The sequence below is a fragment of the Pelophylax lessonae genome (assembly GCF_965119305.1).
Source record: "Pelophylax lessonae genome assembly, chromosome: 5".
Classification (NCBI taxonomy): domain Eukaryota; kingdom Metazoa; phylum Chordata; class Amphibia; order Anura; family Ranidae; genus Pelophylax; species Pelophylax lessonae.
In genome coordinates this window covers 52,982,427-53,000,486 of record NC_138772.1, presented here as the reverse complement: position 1 = coordinate 53,000,486, position 18,060 = coordinate 52,982,427, and the positions used below count along the sequence as shown (strand labels likewise).

Genomic DNA, 18,060 nt, shown 5'->3' with positions numbered 1-18,060 from the left:
GTTCAGAAAACAGCCTATATACATCTCTGCTGATATACTGCTAAAAGCATCCATGTGGGCATGGACACATAGAATAACATAGTGGGGAGTTTAAGGGTAGGAAGAAAATAAAATCTCAAACTCACAAAATTGTGAGTTTAACAGCAGCAGTGTGCATGAGGCCTAACAGGCAGTGCAACCATCTTACCGTTTCTGCAAGGAAAAGTCTGCCTGACTTGATTTACGGGTTGTAAAAATACCAGTAGATATATGGAAAAGGCAAGATATATTGTAACTTTGTATATATTTTGTCATGCCTGTTATCTATTTTACTTGAGCATTTTAGGAATTTGTATGGTATCGTGTGTTATGCAGACTTGTAAATATAGAGGCAGCTGAAGGTGTATTACAGATTTTGACTTTTCCTGTGAATGTCAAGCTTCGCTTTATCCACTTTCTCCTTCCAAAAACCCTTTATTGGTCTTTTAATATGATGGCTGGCTTCTGGGACCAATAGGCAAGCTCTGGGAGTAAAATAGGCAAGGCCAAGTTGGATATTTCCAGGACAAATAAAGATTTGTTTGCAACTTCATCTCTAGATCTCCCATCATATCGTGGGTACAAAAAAAAAAGGGGTTAATGCCAAGCTCGGCATTCATAAGAAAAGCTGAAATTTGCATACACTTTTAGCTGCAAATGTTGTTGGACTCTCTGATGATTTTCACGGTTAATCTTTCTTCATCAAATAATCTTTTTAAATTGGCTAAATATGGGACAGCTTTACTTGAAGGTACATTTTATGGCCTAAAGTTTATGGATTATTTAGCTCAACTATTTCCAGTGTAGGGTACTGTTTTGATAAACATCCAAAATGTATTTTTAGATAACTGCGTGCTTCCAACCTTGCGCTAACAGTTTGGGGAAGGTACGTTTGTGGAGGGGGCGCACATCAGTGTGTCAAGTGTCCACAAACTTTTGGCCATATAGTGTGTAATACCCCGAAATTATAACCAAATATGACGATAACTGTGTAACAAAACTCAAAAATTGCATTTGTGCTTGCTTATGCATCTAAAAGCAACAGATTTGCTTTAATGTGTTAGTAAATCCAAAATGTATTTTCAATGTGCTTGGCATTTTGACTCACTATGTACAGTTTTCTACAACCGATCTTTTTTCTGTGAATCCCTGCAAAGTTTTTACCTGGATATCCTGGCAGTAAAAGCACTTTACATTGCAGGCTTATAACACCAAGCCACTTTGTAATAGCATTGTCAGCCGGCTGTATAAAACACCATTGGCCATAGAGCTGCCAATCCGATCTGTGTAGGGAAAGGTTAAATCCAGTGGCGGCACGTACTCCATGGGTGGGGGGGAGGGTGCGGCGGCAGATGGACCGCACCATACACCCCCCCGGACCACACCAGGCCTCACACCCCCGGACCACAGCAGGACAGGATCACTCAGCCTGCCTGGACATCAGCGACGGCAACGGCCTCTTCCGCCTGTCTTCTGCGTCTCCTCCCTCCTCCATGCCCAATGGCATGGATTCTCCTTTCGGCGTGATCTCAGAACCCGCTTCATGATTGGCCAGAAGGAGGATCCGTGCTCTGCGCCCCGAGCCCACCCTTTTTTATAGCCTGTGAGAGCCTCTGGCTCTAATCACATTGAACTCCCTGCGTCCGCCACCCCGCATGTAGATTAGGGGGGCGGACACATGGATGGGGGGGGCGGCGCCCCATATGCACCAGCCACCACTGGTTAAATCCCTGTCATATTTTTTTTTTCCATCTGTGCCCAGTGGGGACATACCATGAAATGAGATGAAACCACCCCGAAGTGAGGGAAATCCTCTATTGTCACCAAAACACATGTCCTCAACCAAAGACTTCCTTTCTTTTCTTCTAGTGACAACTCAAAAATGTGTTTTTTATGTCACTTTTAGTCCCAGTGCTAATGGTCACCAGGGCATGTTGGCTGAATCTCCCCAAGGGGGTAACAGGCAACATAAATACGTGACATGGTTGCTAATCCTTACTTTTTTTTTTTCATTTTTAAGTAAAGTATCCTAATCATACAGTACAGGATACAGGGCTGTATGCAGGCTACCATCAGGTGATTAGACCTCTCCTTCTTTTGGAGATTTTTTTTATTTTTTAAACCATCTGTTTTTTTTCTTCAGACTCTTGGCGCATTGTTGTGTAGTTATCCACAGGGTGCTATACATGTCCAAGGCTGTAGTCCATCTCGGTTTCCTAGACCACTTTAGAGGTATGCCCACTGTAATGGACAAAGCTAAGATATTTACCCTTTTATTTGGACCCTTCCTGACTATACACAACCCACAGTGCTTAGCACACAAGTGAATGCATATGTGCAGGTGAGGGGAGTTATTCAGCTTATGGCGTTACTCCCCATTATACTTGTCTCCGGTGAGTTTGGTGCGTTGTGTATTTACACTTAAATTTGAAGTTAGATTTATGGTGATGGTGAAGTAGTTGCCGCACACCTCCTGGCCAATGCACTTCTGCCTACCATATTGAAAATGCGCACACCATGTTTTCATTGCTTTCTGCTTCCTTCTGCTATAGAGACACAGCCAGGGAGCAGGGCAGGTGCCTGGGCTATAGCGGTTTCCATGTTTTGGACACGCAAAACCCCATTCCTTCACCTCCATTCCGAGTACCCCCCCGGGGATCTCCTCAATTAGCAGTGGTGGATCACAGGTACAAGGGAGAGAGGACAAAAGAGCTAAATAAGGCCTTTGGCTTGCAGGAAATGCATACCAGGTTATTAGCTGTTCCCTTGTCCCGGAGCAGTGTCCTATTATGACACTGCTCCAATCTTCTGATTCTAGATCGCTCCCAGAAGCATATAATGCAACAAATCTGAAAAAAGCAGATTTTTTTTCACTGTTTAAGTTCTTTAGAAAACTTTAGGACTTCTGTCCATAGGCAAAAAACACTACACTCTATAGAAAAAGATGGCAAACACCCCCATTTTTTAAATATAATTTTCAGTAAGGTGCACATGGAAGGGCAACGCACAACACAGACAGACTCAGAGACACTGTAAAAAATGGCTGGTGTGTACTGACTCCTATTTAACATGATTTTGAAAGTGATTGCTTAATTCTGAACACAGCTACATTCCCAGTTATAAGAGGGTGTGCACACCTATGCAACCACATTATTTTAGTTTTTTATTTTTACTCCCCTCCCCCTCTCCCGTAGGAGATTTCAGTTTGATTTTAAATTGAGTTTTACAGTTTTTAGGTCACATTAAAAGTGAAAAACGTTCTGAAATGATTGCAACCACCCTAAAAAACGCTACACTGTCTCTCTCCTCCCTGGCTCTGTTAATAATACAGGGATGAAAAAGTAGCAAAGCAAAGGGGCGCACTGATATTGTAGTGGAAGCTGCAAATGATTTTTCAACCCCTGCATTTTATGAGGCACAAACTATGGCTTTTCGCCAGTTGCTCTTCACTGTTGACACACCGGCGTGGTGTAAAATAATCTTTGCCTAGCAGCACCTGAGTCTTCACAGCCCAAACAAGCCCATATGGGGTATAAGAGGCTGACTAAATTAAAGTGGTTGTATCCTCACTAAAACAAAAAAAAAACCTGCAGGACAAAGGCATAATGAGCTAGTATGCATTGCATACTAGCTTATTATGAAATACCTTAAAACGAAGCCCCGACAAGGTCCCCCGGACAGCGCTGAGGGAGCTGTCATGTTCCCTCTGCGTCTCTCCTGGGTTCGGCAGCCTCCAGCGCTGTGAGTGGCCGGAGCCGCGATGACGATGCGCAGGAGTTTACTTTCCGGCAAGGAGCCGGCAAAGAGCTCTAAATGGTTAGCTGGAACTTCAGAGTGCATGCGCCGCTGTTGTCAGCGGCTGCATGCAGGGCGAATATCTCCTAAACCGTACAGGTTTAGGAGATATTAATTTTACCTACAGGTAAGCCTTATTATAGGCTTACATGTAGGTAAAAGTATAATGGAGGAGTATACTACCGCTTTAAAAAGACGTTTCCTATTGATGTAATAAATGAAAGTGCATTAAATGAGGATTGGCCTAATCCTGAATAGATATTCGCTCCTCTATAACTTTTTGCTGAAATGTATTTATGGAATAGGAATGTATGAAAAAATGGGTTGTTCCAGTAGTACATTTCAGTCCTCAATAAACACTTTACATTGGAAACCATATAACCTACTTACCATGCATGTGGTGTGAACTGGCTCCTAAAGTCTTCCAGTCCTGCAGCCGGCTATTACCATAATGTCTGTTTGCCAGACTATTGCTAACTGGATAAGACAGATGAATAAAGAACATAAACCTGTCTTTGATGACCCCATTCTCTTGGAATAGCTGCAGCTTATTCCATCAGCCTTATGGTTTTGTGTAAACACTCTACAAAATGTAATTTTCCAACTCTCTAGAATGTCTCTTTTGTCTGTGTATATTCAGAGTAAAGATCCTCCCTCATCTGCCACGCCAGTTAGAGGTGGAAAGGGTTTTGGTTATTCTCATTGCCGGTGCAATTGGCTCAGAAGGACATTATACACATACATACTCCGCACTCTGGTGGACAGGCTTGGCCACTTCCAAATAGGACAGATTTAGTGGTGCAAGGCCTCTATTCCACCCTGCTTCTCAGCCGCTGGATTTAAAGGCATGGCTATTACAACCCAGGTCCTGAAGGATAGGGGTATATCTAATTCCATCATCCCAGCTTCAGAAATCTTCTTCCCGCAACATCTATCATTGTACATGGGAGGCCTTTCTTCAGTCTGGTTTTGACCATCGTCTGGCTCTGAGTGATCTCAAGGGACAGGTATCTATCTGTCTTATCTTTTCCAGAAACCACTTACTTCACCATACTGAATCAAAACTTTTATTCAGGGAGTTACTCATATCAAACTCCCTTTTCGATCTCCTGTGTCACTTTGAGGTCTGAACTTATACCCCAGAGACCCCCCTCCTTTGAGCTGATGAGAGATATCCCCTTGGGAACCTCACATGTAAGATTGGCTTCCTAGTAGCCATTACGTCTGTTAGGTCTGCCAGATCAAAAACACACCTTTCGTGTAAGGAACCGTTGCTTGTACTGCACCAGAGACCAGGTGGCCTTGAGACCAAGATCTTAATTTCTACCCAAGATGGTTTCTTTTTTTCCACCTTAAAGAGAATATTGTCTTGCTTTCCCTCTGTCCTGCTCCGAAACTCAAAGAAATATCACTGCACTGTTTGGATCTTGTCAGGAATGTCCGGGTCTGCTTAGTTGCTTCTGTTCGCAAGAGTCTCTTTTCATCCCCCCTACAGGCTCTGGTAGAGGACGTCCTGCAAGGTGGATCAGACTGCTTTTCTGCAGTGCTTACACCCTAAAGCCCCGTAAACACGCATCGAAAATTGGCAGGGAATTTTCGTCCAACGTCCGATCTGCCGATTTTCGGCTTGTTGGTATGATGCTTCCGACAACCGACTCCGACTTTTCGGCCAAAAAAAAATCTGGTGTGCAGACTATAAAATTTTTGTTGGCCGTCAAAACCTGTCCGATTTTCGTGCAGTCAGTACAGATTTCGATGGGGAAAAATCTTATGAGCAAGACTGGGCATGCTCAGTGAAGAAAGAACACAAAGAAAGCTAACCAACACATGACCATCACTTCTGAAGTAGATTTTTGTTGGGCGAGAAAATTTGTGTGCAGTCTAGGCACATTCCAACCAACAAAACACCACTCTGGACAAAAGTCGGACGATCGGTCAGCCGATAATGTAAAACAAACACAAAGAAAGGGCACACCAGCCTAGCGCATTATCCTCGGCAAGCTTTTTAATAACAATTGTTTAAAATCAACTACTCACAAACATGCGTGGTAGATCAGCATATCAATTCCAAAGAACAGCATCAAATGGAAAAGTCCAATGTCTCATGAAGACGGAGGGCTGACGCGTTTCGCTGAGGGCCATGACCGAGACCATGACTTAAAGTGACCAGGCCCCACATGACCCTCCAAATTGTGGGAGGGGATATTGCCCTTATGGGCGTGGTTACATAGCTAGTAGTCCAAATCTACAATAAAAATAAAAACAAAACAGAAGCAATAACAATGTCTTCTGTTGATGTATCACTCTGCAGCTCTAAACATTGAAGCATATTCGTTTGTAGTAATTACACAATATTGACTGTGAATATATCCATACATATATATAAAAATACATGCTTTTGGCACTCAACAGATAGATTAATTAAACGAGACACTCCGTCCCCATCACACAGAAGCCGCACAGCACCTGGGGGGAAGGGGTGACCACAGGGGATACCAGATCTCCCACACCTCAATAGACAAATCCCATTCTCATGCCCGATCTATGCTGTATAGGGGACAAGCACTTATTCCTCAAGGGGGTTAATCGTTGCGTGTGTACGGGGCTTAAGGAAAGAGTTTCTTCTTTCCTAATCGGAGCTCATTTCACCAGATCTGTTGGTGTCACCTGGGATTTCCTTCATCAAGCATCTGTTTCCCAGATTTGAAAGGCCGCCATCAAGTCCTCTGCTGCTGCCCTATTATCATTAATTAGCTTTCCCAGTTTTCTTTGTGAACTACAGAATACCTCTTCCCCTTATTTATGGAGAGGAGGTAAATGTTCTGTATTCCTGACACTTTCTGTCCTAGTGTGACAGTGCTGCACCTTCATTAAAACCGTACGATGAGTGAACGTTGAGCTTCTCTTATTTGCTCTATTTTTGTCTTTTAAATATACAATTTGAAAGTGTTTTGTTATATCTGTTTGATAAATGGAAAACAATGACTGTTAGCTGATAACTTCTTGTGCTTTCTGCTCGTACGGATTATTATTAATTCACAGGATTTATTTAGTGGCAGCAGTTTGTGCAGCACTTTACAAAATGACTTTTACCATTTCCAGTGTTCTCTGAGGCTTATAGAACCACACCTCTCTGTGTTATGAATAAGGATAGAGGAAGAGTCCTGTAGTCCCATCCTTTTTCTCTTGTCCTGATACGTAGGGCTAGTAAGTGTTGTCAAGCCAGAAGAAAAGAGGCACCTCTGAGTGTAGACTGTAACATTTTTATTACAACGAATAGTAAAAATCTACTCACATTTTTACAGATAAAAGCAGACACATCGTATTAAACTCCAATCCGGTGTATGGTCAGGGGCAGGCACTGGAGCAGACACCGCCGCCATCTCTGTATATCTTTAGTCGGCTAATGGAGGAGAAGCAGGAATGAGGGCTGGGTCACTAGGTGGACCACAGCGTCAAACACGATGACCGGACGTACTCCCGACACGTTTTGGAGCATGCACATTAGGATACAGACAATTGAGCTCGCTTGTCAAGCTCGATTCTTTGTCCTAGTGTGCATGCACCGAAATACAGCTTCAGTACATCAGTACGTCCAGTTAAGTCATCGCTTTCAACGCTCTGGTCCACCTAGTGACACAGCCCTCGTTCCTGCTTCTCCTCCATTATCCTACCATCCAGCCGGCTGAGGGAATACAGTGTCTGCTCCAGTGCCGAGCCCCATGACCATACACCAGATTGGAGTTTAATACAGTGTGCTTGCTTTTATCTGTCAAAATGTGAATGGATTATTACTATTCGTTGTATTAAAACTGTTTATACTCAGTCTTCTGCCTTTACATATTTGGAGATTGCTTCTGCTGTCCTCTGGAAGGCTGGCCCTGATGTGTTGACTATCCCTTCGAGTGATCCTAATCCTGGATGGATTTACATCTATACATTGTTTTTTGACATTTTTCTTACAGACTGTTACATAATGGTTTGAATTATTCCTGCCTTGCACTTACCATACATCCCCCTTTTTCATAGTAAGTGTTGTCACCTTAGGACAGGAAATGTGTTACTAACAGGATCACCAAGTCAAAATAAGCCTGAAAATAGAAAAAAAAGCTGCAATATTTTACATTTTGTTCTGTGGTTTAGATACCCATCAAGTCTATGCTCTTTCTGCACACCTAGATATTTCTCCATTATAATGATCAAGGTTTACAGTATGACAAAGCAAATATGAAATATTACCTTTTTCCTTTTGGCGGAAGTTGAGGAAAAAGCATTACAAGGGAGCGTGTACGTCATGTTCAGAAGCTCTCCCTGTATTTTCATACACGTCTTTTTCCTACGTTATGTTATTTTTCTGCCATGATTTCAACTATTCTTTGCTCCAGTGAATGCCTGGGAGGTGGATAGTGTACTATGGCTTTGATTCCTTTTGTCTACTTGCTATGTAGCATTGTCTGAGGTTGACATCAGCGAGGCTGTATCTGTGCTATAGAAAGCGACAGAATGTCAAAGAAATGTTCTTCCTACAATGGAGAACACAAACATATTGGTCATGCCAAGCACAGTGCCTCAGACCATTGTCTGCACCATTACATTGTATTAACAAACGTTTTACGCTCTGCTTTCAAGGATGTTCAGCTGAAAGTGAAAACTTACCTTCTTGGAACAGATATGTCCAACTTCAAATATGACGACTTCATTGTGGTTCTGGATATAATTAGCAGGTGAGTGACCAAGTCCTTGAGGGCCCACTCATACTGAGTCAACATTAATTTCTTTAAGACACCAAGACACCCCATTCTGTAGCAAGATATATATTGCTAGATCACCGCAGGCACCAGTTTAAAGTGGTTGTAACCCTAAAAATAAAAAAGCGATCTTGTTACCTTATAGCAGGTTAAACAGCACAGTACTTGTGCTTTCTAATCTGTCCCTCTGTAAGCTGTAAAAAAAAACCTGGTTGAATTCTGCCTGCTCCTGTGTCCCCCTCTGTGCTGACCACAGTAATAATGGCTGCTGATCCATGATTACCATGGTCAGTTTACCTGCCTCCATCATCCACTGATCTCTTCTCTCCCCCTCCTTCCCTGCTTGTCTGTCAGCTTGTGTGTGTGCTGTCTAAGCCCCTTCTGCCGCTATTAGTAGCAAAGATCCCTCCAACTACCTTTTTTTTTTTAAATCTCTTCTGGCCAGTCACGTGATTCCCGGCCGCTCTCCTTCTCCATCCAAGGGCTACAGCAGGAGGGGCTTAGCGGCCAGCACAGCGGTCACGTGACCTCCCCCCCTTGCTAACGTCCGAGGGAGATCTTGGCCCTTCTCGCTGTAGATTGAGGTAGGGGAGCCGCATGGAGTCACGTGACCGGCCAAAAGAGATTTTTTTTTTAAAAAAAAAGGTATTTGGAGGCATCGTTTTTAACAAGCATGTACACAGTGTGTTATAGCTGGATAGATTTGATTTTTTTTAAGGTTACAAACTCTTTAACAAGTACTTGTTATAAATCTGCTTGTTTCATATTTAGGTCCATCATAGATGCAGTATCATAAGTACCAAGTGTGGAACAAGTGTATTTTTCTAAAATCATGAACCCTTGGGTCCCTAATATTTATAACTTCATTATATCTCACCACTGCATACAGAGACCATCTTTGTTTCCAAAAAGATGTCTGCAGCAGTATTCCGACATGGTTGTGTTACAGATTAATATTATAATGTGTTATGACTCTGTTACTGTATATCCTTGGGACCCTTTTGTGGCCTCAGTCATAATTAAAGTGGAAGTATAGTCAGGGCAATCCGGTCACCTGACCTCTCCCGCAGCCGGCTCCAGTGAAGAGGAGAGATTGCCAACAACAGCTGCTTAGCCTGAGCAATGAAGTCACCCACAGGCTTACTATAGGGCTGTCCCTCCTCCACACCGAAGCCAGCGCTGGGACCCATTCATGTGACTCGACCAGAGTGGCCTCAGGATAGGTAAGTATACAGATCATACCTTTTACAGGGTAGATAGAATAGGGGGAGAAATTGCAGGGGAATACACAATGTTTATCTGCAGCATGGTATAGGGCAGTGGTCTCCAAACTGGGGCCTTCATTTGCTATTACTTCCACTGACTTTAGTGACAGGGGATTATTCATGTCACCAATACCCACAATTCCTCCTACTACTGACCACAGACATTCTGTCATTTTTCTACTTCCACTGACCAGTCGTGAGTCCCCAAAGTGTGAAGGACTGTAAACTGGTTCTTTGTTTATAATCTTAAAGACCCCTTTGTATAGAGGACCTTCCTGTTTTATGCCCCTTGAAAGGATGTTTGATCATGGGAAATGAAAAAGGGTGGTAAGACCCCATGCACATATTACATGCGTGCATTGCTTGAAGTCTCATAGCAGTTTAAGGGGACTCTTGTTGAATGGCCTTTTCAAGGACCTCATAGATAGGATATACTATGTGCCTTGCATGGCATGGTTGTGGTGGCTTATGGTTTTATTAGAAAGGCCACCTAGGGAGGGTTGACAATAATAAAGACTATAAACACAAACCACATATTATATGCATGTATAACATAAAGGCTCACAGCTGCTTAAGAGGGCACTTTTGTTGATGCCGTATACTGACAGAAGTCCAGTGCCGGTTCACACTAACGCGGCACGACTTCGGGGGCGACCTGTGAAGTCGCGTGCACCGCGACTTCGGCGCGACTTGCACGGACTCCATATAATGAATTTCTATGCAAGTCGCTCCGAAGTAGTACAGGAACCTTTTTCTAAGTCGGAGCGACTTAAGTCGCTCCTATTAGAACGGTTCCAGTAGCACTGCATGGACCGCAACTTGTCAGGCTGACCAGTCGCCTGACAAGTCGCGGTAGTGTGAATGGGGTCTAAAGTGTGGGTTGAGGTTCCGTTACAGACACTTAACAACACAAAACAAAAACAAGACCTCATACATGCATTTAACGTGCATTTAAGTTGTGATGGCTTATAGTAAAATTACAATGGGCACCCTGGGAGGGTTGACAAATATAAAGACTTTTTTAATTAGGACATTCTTGACATTATACAATTCCAAGGTTTGGACCTGATGTACACCTTGCCGCAAAGAATAGGATGTAACCAAAATACCCATGAATTAGTACTGAAATGGATACAGTTCCCGACATCAATGAGGATACTTCGTTCACATTACAAGGTTCTGACTTGATAATTCTCCAGACCTATACCAACTATTTATGCATCTATTGTGATGATTGTGGAATGACAACTTGAGTACACTGGCAACATTTATATTAGTTGCATTGTGAGAAATTTGCTACTATATTTGTGTTTTAATGTATTTTTCCATTGAGCACTTCATTATATTGAGTTTATTTTCAAAGTAAACCTATTAAGGGCTCTTTCACATGGGCAGTCCGATCAGATCCGCCTGTCAGTTTTTTAGGCGGATCTGATCGGATCCTCCATGCAGCTCTATGGGGCAGCGGATGTCAGCGGAGACACCTCCGCTGACACCCGCTGACATCCATATCTGATCCTGTCCGTGAAATCTAGACGGATTGAAACCCTATTTTTCCATCCGTTCAGGTATCGGATCGGATGAGAGCGGAGACGGAGCTGACATCCGCCGGCTCAGCGGGGATCGCGGATCGATCCCCGCTGAGCAGCACGGATCCGCCTATGGAGGCGGACCGTGTGAAAGAGCCCTAAGTCCTTTTTTAAGTACTTGTTTTCTGGTGCCTGGGGTGATAGAAGAATATCAGTAACTAGCTACAAATGATGTACGTAGACAATTATATAAATTGATAAAGAAAAATTATAGTTATAGTAAATTAGTTATAAAAAGAATAAATTTGTACATACAGTCCAAATTGCTGTGCTGGAAATATTGTTTTTTAAGTGGTTTTAAGTTTTTTTTTTTTTTTGCTTATTCTCAAATAAAGTGCAAATTTAGTTAAATATATATTTGTATGCAATTATAATGCATATTATTTGAAATTATTTGATAGAGCGATATCTCTATCTCTCTCTACTAAATATTTCCAATTTGGTTGGAAATATATGTCTGAAGGAGTTTTGATCTATCAAAGTAATGGTAAATCAAAATACACTATCAAATCGACACCCCTGTATATGATCTCTTAACTTTTTTTTGGGATTAAATAAAAGTATACATTTTATACATATCTTGATTATTCCTCCTTTTGTGGCCTTTGTCCAATGTTTTCTTCTTTTTTTTCTTAGACACCCCTTTTCCCATTAGTGTTTATTTTTACCTACCTTAACTTTAAGTAACCCTTTCCATATGAAATTTGTAAATCTTCACCTGGAACTAAAAGCAACTACTGTAGTTCTCCATTACCTGCACAAACTCAGTTTTTTCTTTTTTTTTAATGAGTGCCCTGGAACTCCAGGGTTTTATATATTATGGACACCTAAAGTGGCCAACAGTGAGGTATGGGAGTGCTTAGGAAAGTAAAGTTGTTGTTGACATATTGGAGTGTCCTGGCTTTCTGGTGTCTCAGGGCATTTGATAAAAACATGAGAGGTGAGATTGGTGCTTGCTAGTAAATTACTGTGCAACTTTACATAGTATTTCATATGGAAAGTATTCTTTTATGTTGATTTGAATCGTGCTTTTTGTGATTTTTGATTGCATATTCTACAGAAGAGAATCCATTTTCTGCCTCACCTGCTGGAGTTGCCACATGAATTATACATGTTTTATTGATATATATTTTACATCAAAAAAGACCTACATTTCATGCAGCTTGTGTGTTTTAAAGCTTACTGTGTGAGGTCATGAAAATTGTCCAGGCCAATTTTAGCAGCATCAGTATGTTTTGGTTAGCTTGACTATAACTCTATGGCAAATTTGCCTACCAAAATCATTTACACTTTTATTTCAAAGATTATTGGGTATTGTTATTTTGAAACACCGTTTTAACAAATTCCTTACTTATGTTTTACATTATAGGCTAACAAATAGACAAAATATGAAACCACATCTGATCAAATTTATTTTTATTTTTTTATTCATGCTTTTAATGCTGTAATCATGTCTTGCAATTGCAGCATTAAACAGAGCCAACTTCAACATGCATTGGCATCAGCAGACTGAGGCCTTATTTTTTGTGAATTCATTTACAGCAGTGTTGCCAACCGTCAGTATTTTTACTGGCAGCCAATAAAAATCGGGCACTTTTCTCCTGCCAGTAACTGGAAAAGGTTGCCAGTAAAAAGATATGGCTGCGACGCTCGGCCTAGAACTGTGCATGCGCAGTTCCAGTCCGGAGCCGGCCGAGACCATCCGAGTGGCTGCTACTGTGTTTGGGTAGCGCCGGCGGATCTGGCGGAGGCGGTGCCTGAGTGTGTGTTGTTTGACGTCATGGTGCAAGTGAGCTGAGCAGAGCGGCCGGAGCCTTGCGTGCGGAACAGGAGCAAGGCAAGCCAGGAATGGACTGAAGGGACCAACTGGCGTGGAGTGAGACTGCCATGGGGACTCAGGAGGTGACGTGCCCTTAAGGTGTCGTCATCTGTGCTGCTGCACACTGCTGTCAGTGTCACTGTGAGAGTCAATTTCATGTGTGTGTGTCGCCCATTCTAATTTCTTGCCCTCCTGAGTCCTGTCCCTCAGATACTTACTTAATATATTTAAATAAAATAAGAAATATGTTTTTTGTCTTAATATTTACCTAAATTCACATTGCTGGCTGCATACTGTACTTGTTTGCAGCCTAAATACTGAAAATTGCACTTAAAACTGTAATTTTGTAACTTTTGAAAATGCCAGTAAAAACTTGGCTGTGCCAGTAAATTTTGAGTGTCGTGTCAGTAAATTTCAATCTGGTAAGTTGGCAACACTGATTTACAGCCTGCAGTTGATCATTATAGACATGATCACATGATCAAGTTTAACTTTGATTGGCTCCGGATCGTTAGATGAAATTAGACCAATCAGTGGCAGCTAGTTGTAAAAAAAAAAAAGGGTAAACTAAATTTGTATTCACCACTGCATATGGGGGGGGGGGGGGGGGAGGGACGGTGCATGGGAACATTTCGTTTCCAGATTTTAGATTGTATGGGCTTAGATAAGTTTGTTTACATTATTTGCCTCCCACCTTTTACTTGCTTTGGGTTTTTGCTCATTTGTTAATGCCTTATCAATTAAGAATTCTGACTGCACTTAGTCCATGAGTGCTCTTGATCAAGTATTCAGGAGGACATCAGCTATGGAAGCCTATGGGTTTCCTTTAAAGGGCCCCACCTCACCATATAGAGGATATCCTGCTTGTTTAGGTTAGAGGGCACGTAATAGAGAGTAATACTTCTCTTACACCTCGGTCCCTCTGTGTACCTTCCACCTCCATTATTTTCCTCACCCGCCACAGAATGTGAGTCGGCTATGGACACCGGTAACGGGGGTTTGCCTCTAGCTGCAGGTATCACCCGGGTACATGCACTTTCTCTAAATATCGTTAACCTCAGGGGCCGATTCCGATTTATCTGGGAAAGTGCATATCGGCCCCCGATATATCGGTGTTGCCGATAATCGATCGATCTCTAATTTTTAGTGCAGACAGCTTGCCATTAGGAATAATGGCACCCGCCTGCGGGTTCAGCATTTCTCTGTGTGGTTGGTTGTGGCTGCTGTTATTTCTGTGGGTCCTGCAGTGGCACCACCCACACAGATGTGAACCTAGCCTAAGTGTACACGCATTTTTACAAAAAATTCCAAAGAAATCAAGATTTTTTAGGTAAGTTTATGATTTTGTGTCAGGCCGCATTCATAGCATCTTGGGCTACAGGTTGGACACCCCTACCCTAAACTAAACAAGCAGTAAATCTTGTATTTGTGAGTGTGCGGGACTGTCACTTTTTATTTTTCTGGGACAGCCCAGAGATTCACTTCATCACGTAGAAAATCAGGGGTGTAAAGAGGCTTTAATAGAGCCCGGGACTGGTTGCAGATGGACTATAGTAATTGCTTAAATAATTGATTTTTGTCTGGATTGTCCCTTAAAAAATTTAATTTATGTAGGATTTTACAGAACCTCATTTTTATTTTTTTTTTCCGAAGACTAATGCAGGTGGGAGAGGAGTTTTGTGGCAGCAAGTCAGAAGTCTTACAGGAGTCCATAAGGAAGCAAAGTGTCAACTATTTTAAAAACTATCACAGGTGAGTCCCAGTGATGTGCTGTTTGTGTGATAAGCCTATCCTAAACATAAGTTAAATTTTTGGCCACATTGGATGTTCTTTGCAAAGTCATAGGGAACACAAAGCAGTAGACCCAACAGCAGGCTTGGAAAAGACCATATCTCAATTTCAAGGCCGGTAAAAAATACTTGTACCTGCATCATTATAAAAGACTAAAGTCCCGTACACACGATGAGATTATCGAACGATCTGTCGTCCGTTTTTTGTTGCATGCTAGTCTCGTTTCGAAAGTGAAGAGGTTATTTTCATACAAAATTTCCCGTAAGACAGAATTCTACTTCAGAAGTGATGTCATGTGTTGAATTCTTTTGTATGTGTTCTTTTGTTTCTGAGCATGCCTAGTCTTAGTCTTTAGATTTTTTTCAGACGAAAACTGTACTAATTAAAGGAAATTTGGGCGTTGTGTTGACATACAATAAAAATCTTATAGCCTGCACATCCAGTTTTTGTCATCCAAAAATCCGTAATCGGCTGTTGAAAGCACTGTACTAACAATCCAAAAATCGTCAGATCGTTTGTCGGACGAAATTTCCCTTCCGATTTTCGTATCGTGTGTACGGGCCTTTACAGGTGACATTTTCGCATAGTCTTTGCTGAACTAGAACAATAAGGCTTTTTATTGCCCCCTTGTGTTTAGGGCTTTAGCAATTACTTCCCTGGAGTATAAAGTACAGATAGGGTAAGGGCAATTTGAATTCTAACTATTGCCTGAAGTCTCCCTACCTGTATTTTGTCACTTTTGGGGTGCTGCAAGCAAAACTATGTGAAAGACAAAAGGACAGAGCGCACAACCGCCCTAGCATAACACAGTTTATTGAAGAATCATTAAGCCATAAAAAAGTTACTCACAAGCATAAAAGCATATAATGCAGAGCAATGGGATCCCTAAAGTTCCATGGGTTGAGAGTCTCCTCTATGTCCTGCCGGCCGGCCACTCGTCCTGCACTAGCTGACCCGTGATATCCGGAAAGATCCTTCCGCCTTGAGGGAACTGTGTGTAGTGCGCCTGGTCCAGCCGTCGCCGCACACACACTGCAGGGATGTAACGAGCTTCCGCTCGGGGAAAACACCAGTGCGGTTAAACATAGGGGAGATCCCCGGTCAGGGACCCTGACATGACACTACAGTGGTTGCTATGGACTATGCGTTTTGGAGGCGTGGCCTCCTTCAGGTCTCAGCCCTCCAACTGGTGCCCTTACACCTATATAGAGATGTGACGGCCCCTCCCCTTATATATATATATTCTTAAAGGGAAATGACCACAATAATCCATTATAAGGGGCAACCACTAGGAGCAAACATGCAACAATATATTGGCTCATTGGACCGATTGATATCAGCAGGAGCGATTGGCTCCCGCTGCTTTCAATAAAATCTGATGACATGAGGGCTGGGCCAAGTCCCACTGTCTGTGTCAATGGACGCAGCAGCGGGAATCGGAAGCGAGCACTCATGGGTGCCCCCAGGGCAAGGGGCTTTTTCTGGGGGCACCCGAGGAGGAGGGGCCCGAAGCGCCGGCAGGCAGACTTCAGAAGAAGAGGATTGGGGCTGCTCTGTGCAAAACTATTGCACAGAGCAGATAAATATAGGCATTATTGGTATTTTTATTTTAAAAATAGCTTTACAACCACCTAAAGCCTTTCCATAAACTCCTTGCTGTTGGCATTTCTCTAATCTGTCCTTGAAGCAGAAGGTGGTGGATTTGCTTTTACATGGCCCCCTGTAACAGAGACCAAAATACTCAGACTGAAGATTTGCTATATCACATGAAACATTAAAACATTTATTGTGTCTAAGCAATACATTTTGCTTTGAATTTCTCCTAGGAAAAAAAAAGTAAAAGCTGTGCACTTCCTGTGCCTAGGCACTCCTGTACCTTGAGCCTCATAGCTGTATATCTGCAGTATGAGATCATCTATGACACTGCTGCCCCTGACTGCTAGTCTCAAGAGATTTGGGGAGAAGTTTGGTGATTTTGCTACTGTGCTGCTTGCTGGAGAGGCAGCTGTATCTGAAGAATTCCCATCATTCACTCTGTTGATTCTTAAATGAACAAATTTGATTTATTTGGGACTTTTAAATCTGGCTTTCATTTTTCTTTTCTTTTCTTTTTTGGCAAGAAGTGAGTTAGACTTGGAACCTATCAGATGGCATTCCTTCCTGTGTCCTCATTTATTTATTACAGCTACTTATATAGCGCTGTCAATTTACAGCAGCGCTTTACATACTCATTCTACATTCACATCAGTCCCTGCCCTCAAGGAGCTTACAATTGATCGTCTCTAACTCACATTCATACATGCAGACACTAGGGCCAATTTAGACAGGAGCCAATTAAAGTAGAACTATAGGCAAAACTTTTTTTTTTTCCATTTTGTAGAGAATTAAGCTGGATACACACTATTCAACTTTTGTTGGTAGATTTCCATTAGATTTACCTTCAACTATGTAATGCAAGGGCCTGCCTGATTGCATACAAATTGAAAGTGTTTTTTGGCCTGACCTCATATTATATGGTTTTGGTAAATCTAAAGATTGTATAATAATATAATTATAAAGATTGTATAGTGTGTATCCAGCTTAAGGGAGGGTTATAACCCCTGTTGCTTTATTTTTTTGCCATCTGTGCCTCATTGGGGAGATTTACCTTCACTTCCTTTCCCATAGCCAAAACCGGAAATGAGAGGAAATCCCTGCAAATTAAGGGAATTCTATGGGGACCCCCAAGCCATTGGAACTAGTGTCCATATAGGAAGATTTTTCCCTCTATTATTTTTCTGGGGACAACCCAAAATGTGGGATTTTCTTTTACTTTTAATAATATTGGTAAACAGGACAAATAAAGAGGGTGAATCTCCCTATAGTGGGCACAGACAGCAGTAAAAACCTGACAGGAGGTGTTCTCTTTCTCCACTCAATCCAAAACTAAAGAAAATGTTTTGCCTTTAGTTATACTTTACCCTACCATCATGAGTGTGGGAGGAAACCAAAGTACCCGAATGAAAACCACGCAGGCCCAGGAAGAACATGCAACC

At 42.2% G+C, this 18,060-nt stretch overlaps 1 protein-coding gene across 1 annotated transcript in view; it reads left to right on the top strand.

The window, feature by feature from the left end:
• The window catches only part of VPS50 (VPS50 subunit of EARP/GARPII complex), a 428,941-nt gene that overhangs the window by 327,878 nt on the left and 83,003 nt on the right, over positions 1-18,060 (top strand). Inside the window, exons 15-16 of the mRNA XM_082258038.1 lie at positions 8,443-8,537; positions 14,888-14,986. Coding sequence (XP_082114164.1) covers positions 8,443-8,537; positions 14,888-14,986 — 194 coding nt within the window. The remainder of the gene's footprint in view (positions 1-8,442; positions 8,538-14,887; positions 14,987-18,060) is intronic.